The 8,201-nt window shown below is 26.7% G+C and overlaps 1 protein-coding gene and 3 non-coding genes across 5 annotated transcripts; all 4 read left to right on the top strand.

Annotated features, from left to right (window-relative positions):
- The first annotated feature begins 4,036 nt into the window (after positions 1–4,036).
- On the top strand, positions 4,037–7,674 carry LOC114928774 (tRNA N(3)-cytidine methyltransferase METTL6). Of its 2 annotated transcripts, XM_029300149.2 has the most exons (12): positions 4,037–4,116; positions 4,211–4,617; positions 4,697–4,842; positions 4,927–5,070; positions 5,198–5,370; positions 5,642–5,866; positions 6,073–6,137; positions 6,342–6,405; positions 6,606–6,642; positions 6,840–6,892; positions 7,081–7,146; positions 7,348–7,674. In XM_029300149.2, the coding sequence occupies exons 2-5, from the start codon at positions 4,240–4,242 to the stop codon at positions 5,352–5,354; spliced, it is 825 nt and encodes a 274-aa protein (XP_029155982.1). In that variant the 5' UTR covers positions 4,037–4,116; positions 4,211–4,239; the 3' UTR covers positions 5,355–5,370; positions 5,642–5,866; positions 6,073–6,137; positions 6,342–6,405; positions 6,606–6,642; positions 6,840–6,892; positions 7,081–7,146; positions 7,348–7,674. The 2 variants fall into 2 exon arrangements, with proteins under 2 accessions (XP_029155982.1, XP_029156114.1); XM_029300281.2 differs by lacking the exon at positions 6,342–6,405.
- On the top strand, positions 5,914–6,005 carry LOC114929650 (small nucleolar RNA snR60/Z15/Z230/Z193/J17). Its single transcript, XR_003819303.1, has one exon. It is a non-coding gene; the product is annotated as a small nucleolar RNA snR60/Z15/Z230/Z193/J17 (small nucleolar RNA).
- LOC114929640 (small nucleolar RNA snR60/Z15/Z230/Z193/J17) lies at positions 6,188–6,276 on the top strand. Its single transcript, XR_003819301.1, has one exon. It is a non-coding gene; the product is annotated as a small nucleolar RNA snR60/Z15/Z230/Z193/J17 (small nucleolar RNA).
- Positions 6,449–6,535, top strand: LOC114929642 (small nucleolar RNA snR60/Z15/Z230/Z193/J17). The gene has a single exon (XR_003819302.1). It is a non-coding gene; the product is annotated as a small nucleolar RNA snR60/Z15/Z230/Z193/J17 (small nucleolar RNA).
- Positions 7,675–8,201: the final 527 nt, after the last annotated feature.

The following is an 8,201-nucleotide window of genomic DNA, read 5'->3' as shown; positions in this document are numbered from 1 at the left end:
TATGGGAGAGAGCTATCATTTCAAAATTATTATTTAGAAAATTAATTAAAGCAGCACACTATAATAGTTTCAAGTAAAATTATTAATTCAACATATATATGTTTTTTATTAAATTGTAAGTATGTAATATAAAGATTGCTGTACATTAGGAGAGTTGTGTAGCTCTTATATAAGGTAATAGAATTTTTCCGTCTTATTTAATGAATCATGTACAATTTATTGCTTTGAATAAATTTGCATTATTTAATGCAGAATGATTTACAAAGAAAGCATTTAATTTCTTTTAAAAGTGCAGATTATATAATTAAATTTATTTATGTAATATAATATAGATATTTGTAATTTTTTTAATTTAAAAATACCTTTAAAAAAGATATATTAAAAAATAATTTGTTAAAATATTTTATGTAAATATTATTTAATAAAAAATTGGACAATATACACCCACAAAATAACCAAAAATTATCCACTTGCCATCTGGCATTCCTGATTTTCTAACTGCGCGTTGGAAAGTTATGTAAAGTAAGCGGCAGTGCTTGAAAGTCACACGTCTAAAATATTTCCTTTGATCGGCGTATTTTTAAACGAGTCCGTTTATCGTTAATCATCACGTATTACTTATTATTTATGCATTGTAAGTATAACGGAAAGAATTTATGTTGGTTATATTACTTGCTCAACTCAATATGTTAATTTTATATTTAAATCTGCTGTTTACATATTTATTTATTAACTGTTAATATTTATATATCTATATTAATAATTGTAAATTTTGACTTTTTATTTGATTTTGCTTTCTCTTTCTTTATATCTCTGTTTCTTTTCATGTCGCAATGCACGTATGTTATGAAATTTGAATCTTGATATATTGTATATATGAATTTCACGATTAAGCAATGAAAAAAAAAATATTTATGCTTATATTGAAAAGAACTGATTACATTTGCAATACTATGTGTCTTAATTTTAATGTATATACATATATGTATAGTCAGTTTTTCGAATTTATGCGTAAAATTCGATTTGTATCATATTTTTTTAAAGATCATATTTTTTATCATATTTTCTTATCAAATTTTTTTAGTAAATACGAATTATTATTTAGCAAAAACAAATTATCAGATTTTTATAAGCGCAAAAAATATAATAATTTCACAAATTATTTTATATTGATCAATATCTATAAATCGACAGAATTTATTACGTCAAAGATACATAATCTTTGTCACCATAGAATAACAATGTAACATGCAATGTAATTCATATATATAGCATGCCTGACTATGAGAAATAATTATCATTTCGTAGACTATATATGTAACACAATTTCATAAATCGTGGGAAACATCCACGCAATTGCTCCGTAACAATTGCAGAGATTCTTCTCGTAAAGAATGAGTAGTTATTAAGTGTGTTGACATGCAATGACACAATGTAATACGTAATTCGCAAATATTATCGTCTTGAATATTATTGCATATATATATTAATATGTTAATAATATATATTTGTATATATTCTACATAGTTTCTCTTAGAGAGACGCACGTAGATAATATAATATTAATTTAAATTATGAAAGTAACAACGAATTAAATTTGTTGTACAGTACAGTTATTTCTACATCGTCAAAGACTTCCTAACTAATTATGTTTATCGTAATAATTATATTTATCCTTGGTTTCTATAAACATTGTACTTCTCTCAATCCCTGAGGGAAGTTCTTCCATCAGAGCTTTCAGTTGTATTCACCATTTATGATGATAACAACGACCACGGCTAATCTTCGTAATTCTCTCCGCGGAAAAAAAGCTTCAAAAAAGAATTCGCCGTTAATGGAAATATTAGTGGGATTTGAAACTGCGTAAATCGCTGCTAAAACGTAATAACGGGTATCAGTGGCGGGAGAAATTCGCATAATCTCTTGATCGCTCTCGTGAGGGCTGCTCAATCTCGTGAGAGCTCTCCCCGGAATGAGGATTGTTTTTACGATTATGCATACCGCGGCACCGTGCATAATCATAAACCGCTCGCAGTATTCCAGATGAAAGCCGATGCGAGAGGTGCGCTTTAACTATGACGATCCGCTAATTAGAGAGATAAATTTTCGAGTAATAACATCGAAATAAAATCATGTGTATGTTAGCGAATGGAATCGCAATTCCGATATTTACGGCATTGCTCTGGTTCGGTGGCTTCTAGATACGAATTATTCATGCAATTTGATTTCCCGCTTATCACACATTTCATACTCTAATATTGCTAATTATTTAGGAAAATATAATATTAATTTTTAAACAATCTTCTATATTTTATATTATTTTTTAATTTTTTTTTTCAACTTTAATGATACACATTATATACAATTTTGATTACTATTTATCATTGTAACATTTTAATTGCTATAAAATTTAAATTAATATATCTGATTTAATTATTTGTATAAATTTTTAATGATTATAGCAAAAATTTTCTCTAAATTATTAATTTATATATTATATTTTAAAACAATATAATTAATATAGAGACGCATATGCATTAAAGATAAACCTTGAAAATTTAATATGAATTTAAAATCAAGATGATGCGAGTAAAGTAACGAAAAAAAGTCCTATTCATAATTTTCTACATATTAAGCTAAATTAAAATCAACTTGATTTGATTGCTTTGCATTCACGATTCAGTGTATGGAAGCGCGATTTTAATTGTGACACTTTTTTTCGTTCAGAGCAAAGTATGCGGTTATAAAGCGGGCATGAAGGATGGTCGCGTTGAAAACTGCAAAATGATGTTATTCTACAAGGCATTAATGACTGTGAATTGCGAAACGTGTTTCTCATTCCATTCAGGTAATCTATGGTTGTTACCTCTCGTGAAGCTCTCGACAAAATTGTGGTCTGCAATGACCTACATTTACTACTCGATCGATTCATTTTCTTTCTACCATGCTCGGGTTACAAATTATGGGTTCTTCATAAATCATAAAATGTATTGAATAATACGTGAAACATGCGTGATAATAAAATAAAGATTAGAGATAAAGCGAGATATTACTTATGCGAGTTTGTACAGTTGGGTTTCGCATCAATATTTATAACGATATATGATACTTATCAAAACTGTTTTTTTCATTTCACAACATCATAATGAGCAATGTGCAATCTTGTTGACTGAATTTTAGTCACGCCTATCCTACTTTAATAGTATTGTCTACCAATGCTACACTGCGACATAAAATATTTGTCCTCTACGGGTTCTGCATGTTAATCAACCAAACGCGTGTTTGCATACGGAATATCGATACGCGTAAAGAGAAGCCTAGTTAATTTTTGGATAAACAGTACGTGAACGAATTAAATCGAATAAACGTACTAAACCTTTCTAAACTATTATTACAAAATTTGCATTAATAATATGCTTATGACGTATATAGGAAATTCTGCATATATTACAACTGTTTTATTTAAAGATTAAATATGCACATATTTAAAATTATAAAAATTTTTATGCATTTTAATTTCAAAATAAAATGGATGAGATCACAATTAAATATATATATAACATATATAAAATATACAATTTTTACTTTTTTCTAACTATTAAAGATAGCTAGTATCCAATTTTTCAAAAAAAAAAAACAGAAAAACAATTTTCTTTTTTTTCGAATAAAAATATGTTTTTTTTCTATAAAGCATTATCTTTGTCGCACATAAAACAATTATGATAAAATCGTCATTTATAATATTATCCTGAAATTTCAAGAAAATGACAGCTTTAAAATTTATTTTTTACGCGGATTGATACTTACTATTAAAATTAAAAAATCATTCAAATTTCAAGAAAAATTAAGAAATAAAATGTTATTACTTTGTACATACATGTCATTAAATGCAATTTTTCAAATCATATTCTTCCAAGAATATTCTATTTAAATTCAAATTTTGTGCCTAAGTAGATCACGTGTCACATTGCAGTCACGTGTTGTGTCACGTGTCAGGTGTGTCGTGGCAACATTGCATGCGATGTTGCATCCTCGTAGGAAGCTGCCGCTGTTCGCGCTCGCTGATCGTCCATTTCCTGTGGGTATCTCAAGACGAGAGCATGTATTCGTTTCCAAGTAAGCATCTTTTTCTTTTTCAAAGGGAATATTTTGAAAAATTTTTATTAGAGCATGAATATATGGGCTATAAATTTTTCTTTCTTTTAATTAGGCATTTTGGTAGTATATATATGGAAATAAATGAGCGAATTAATTAAAAATGGCACGTCGAACGTGGAGCACGTGGCCAAGCGTCTCACACCGGAAGAAATCGATACGTTGAAAGCGCAAAATTCCCGATTGGTGTCCGAATTTCGTGCGAATCAACTCGAGAGGGATGCGAAGAAGCATTGGGATTTATTTTACAAGCGTAACGAAACTAGATTCTTTAAAGATAGACATTGGACCACGCGAGAGTTTGATGAATTGCTGGATTTGGGTGACAAAGAGACTCAAAATGTCCTTCTCGAAGTGGGCTGCGGAGTCGGAAATTTTGTTTATCCCTTAATAGAAGATAGATTGAAATTTCGAAAAATATTCGCATGTGATTTATCCACAAGAGCAATCGAATTATTTAAGGTACATTGAATAGGCCATTGTTGGAAATGCAAATGTTATTCCATTAACTCAGTGTGTGCTAATATTTGTTTCATTATAGAGTCACACATTGTTTGATCCAGCTATAATGATGGCTTTTCAAACAGATCTTACATTAGAAAATTGTTTTTCTGAAATTGATTGTCCGGTTGATGTTACAACTCTCATCTTTGTATTATCAGCTATTCATCCTGATAAATTTCACAAGTATGATAAATTCATTAATAATAATATTATTGTAAAGTTCTAATTTTGTGCAATTATTAATTGCTTGCACTTTGCATTTATTAGAGTTGCTCAAAATATATACAATGTTCTTGATATTGGAGGAATATTACTTTTTCGAGATTACGGGTTGTATGATATGGCACAGTTACGTTTTAAACCTGGACATAAGATCAGTGAGAATCTCTATATGCGGCTAGATGGAACGAGGTAAAACTTTGTTCTTTTTGTATCATAAAATAATATTAAATTTTTTGAATCTGATTTTTTCATAATGTATAAACTTCTATTCCATCAAACTAGATGTATTAATGATTGTATGTCCTTTGGTTTTCAGGAGTTATTATTTTTCTGCAGAACAAGTAGCAGATTTATTTGTATCTGTTGGTTTTCAAACATTAAGTTGTGGCTATATACAGAGACGTACAGTGAATCTAAAGGAAAACATTAATGTTCCGAGAACTTTTGTACAGGCAAAATTCAAGAAATCTTGAATATAGGACAGAAATGGTAAATCTATCTTCATTAACAATTTTAGCAGCTTCAGCTAAATAAAATTTTCAATAATTATGCTATAAAATACATGTAAAAGTGTATTATTTTCGAAAGTATTAATTAATAATAGATTTATTATACTTGTTTATTGATACTTAAGTGATGATTAACGTTTTATCTGATTTATAATGATCGATAGTCCTGCAGTACTGATATCTTATTAATAAAATTTTGTTATATCATTTTTTATTCAGATTTATTTTAATTTTTAATTTTTTTATTGCAGATAGTACCATGGTTTATTACAATATATTTATGACAAGCTATATAAATATATTGAGATGGAGATGATTTTATCCAGAATGATCAAAAGCCTACATGAGTCTTGAGAATTTTATTAAATTGTTTATTAATATAATTTGACAAAAATTCTGAATTGGTCAAATATGTGAATGATGGTTTACAATAGAAAAGTTGATATGACATAGTCAACATCTAATATAATATAAAGGTACTTCAAAATTTGTTATTTTTTATTATTTGTATTAATTTATTTTATATGGTTCACAATGATGACTATCATAGTTCAACTGATACAACTCTGACGACAATTGGATATTATAGTCTTTCGTCCCTAACTGATATTTATGAAATGTATATATTTTGAATTTATGGATGCTTCAAATAATTTAAAGACAATATTATTTTATGTTTTAGAGACATCTCAAACATCAAGTTAAATCCACGTCGAATATTGTAAATTTACAATATTTAATATACAGGTACATATTTAAATTTGTAACTACTATATATATTAATTTATTTTATATAGTGTACATAATGATGACTATCATAGTTCAACTGATACAACTCTGACGACAATTTGATATTATAGTCTTTCGTCCCTAACTGAGATTTTTGAAATGTATATATTTTGAATTTATGAATGTTTCACATAATTTAAAGACAATATTATTTTGTTTTAGAGATATCTCAAACATCAAGTTAAAGCCACATCGAATACTGTAAATTACATTATTTAATATACAGGTATATATTTATATTTTTAATTACTATATGTATCTCAATTTATTTTATATAATGATGACTATCATAGTTCAACTGATACATCTCTGACGACAACTTAATTATAGTCTTTCGTCCCTAACTGACATTTTTCTTACATATTATACTTTGAATCTTTGAATCTTTTAAATAATTTAAAGGCAATATTTTATTGTATGTTTTAGATATTTCAAACACTAAATTGAAGCCATACCAAATATTGTAAGTTTATAGAATATTTTTTGGAGAATTATTTAATTTAAAAATTTTAATGATGTATATACATATTTATAAGTTGACAAATCAAATGATACAGATCTTAGTTCGTCACTACCTCTGAAAAAAAAGTAGCAATTAATATATCCTTAAAATTGTTAAATAATTACATCTAGAGAATAAATAATGCATATATATTTTAGGAAAAACAGTGATTCCGTTAACAGTACAATATTCATATGAGTAAAATAATATGGTGAGTTTAAGTTTGTGTCAAATCAACAATTTTTTTATTATATAAACGTATTTCATGATGATTAAACCATCTTTCGTATGAGTCGTGATTATTATTAGCTCTATCTGATACATAATTTTATTATAAATTAATATATTGTTACACAGAATTTATAGCATTCTAGTAATAAATCTTTATTTTGTTGATAGGATTATGTTGGAATATAATTATAACTAGAAATTATATATCTATATACACACATTTTAATATACATGGTGAGTTTAATGTTAATGTTAATATTGCATAATTAACGTATTATTTATGTAATATGTAAAAACAATTACTGATGATTCAACTATCACCATCTTTCGTATGATCTTTGTGATTCTTATTAACTCTATCTGATTTAACTTGTTATTAAGTCATTATATTTAGTGATTTTATATTGTTATAGATAAAAAATACTATGTTGACAGATTTGCTCGAGTACAATATAGCATGGATGTGGATGTATCAAAGTCTTTTATTGATTAAAATACTGAACCGCAAAATAGGACATGCTAATGAATCTCTGGTTCCAGCTGTTAAGGAAAGAAAAAAGATGATAGTGATTGAAAGAATATTGTGTAATGTCTAAAGCATTAAAGGAAAAACATAAGATTGCAAATATTTTGTACATTAAGCTAACGTCAATGATGAGTATCAAGCTTACTTTAGTTTTTATTCCAAATGAACTTATGATTAATCAAATTGAAATATTTTTGTCTCAGTTCTATAAATAAAAATAAATATATATACATTTATATTAAGTTAGTTAAAATAATTTCTGGTACCTTTTTCCATCTTTCCTGATATTGTCTATCTGTTTAGTCTTCATTTCTGTTTGTTTGTTGATGAAACTGATGAATAAAATTGATTGTAAAAGTTCAAAAATTTTTTAAAATTACATTTTTAAATAATGTATTTAAAATCTTAAAATTTAAATGTTTCAATTCTTTTGAATTAATGTGCGCGCATTGGATGCATATTTTAAAATGACCAATTGTATCCAAATTGCGTTAAAAAAAATTATATATATATAATAGTCATGTTTATATGAAATATAATACCTATGATAAAACCGATAAATTGATTTATGATAAAATTTTTTTACTAAGTATGGCAAAACCGTGCATTTATTATTACGTTTTAAATTATCACTAAAAAATTGTGCGTTTAACAATTTTGCGTGTATTTTCTTAAAATATAATATAATATGCGCTCTCTCTAGTGGTAGATACTCAATTTAATTAATTTTGACAGTAGTTATTAGTAAATAAATTTTAATTTT

This window comes from Nylanderia fulva, unplaced genomic scaffold (assembly GCF_048542155.1).
Source record: "Nylanderia fulva isolate GAGA-0341 unplaced genomic scaffold, ASM4854215v1 Scaffold3, whole genome shotgun sequence".
NCBI lineage: Eukaryota > Metazoa > Arthropoda > Insecta > Hymenoptera > Formicidae > Nylanderia > Nylanderia fulva.
This window is presented reverse-complemented; position numbering and strand designations above follow the sequence as displayed.

Excerpts from the sequence above, each read along its gene's own strand:
- LOC114928774 (XM_029300281.2), top strand. The coding sequence starts at position 4,240 with ATGAGCGAATTAATTAAAAATGGCACGTCGAACGTGGAGCACGTGGCC. Across the intron at positions 4,618-4,696 it reads GAGCAATCGAATTATTTAAG|AGTCACACATTGTTTGATCC; the intron begins GTACATTGAATA and ends GTTTCATTATAG. Across the intron at positions 5,071-5,197 it reads ATGCGGCTAGATGGAACGAG|GAGTTATTATTTTTCTGCAG; the intron begins GTAAAACTTTGT and ends TTTGGTTTTCAG.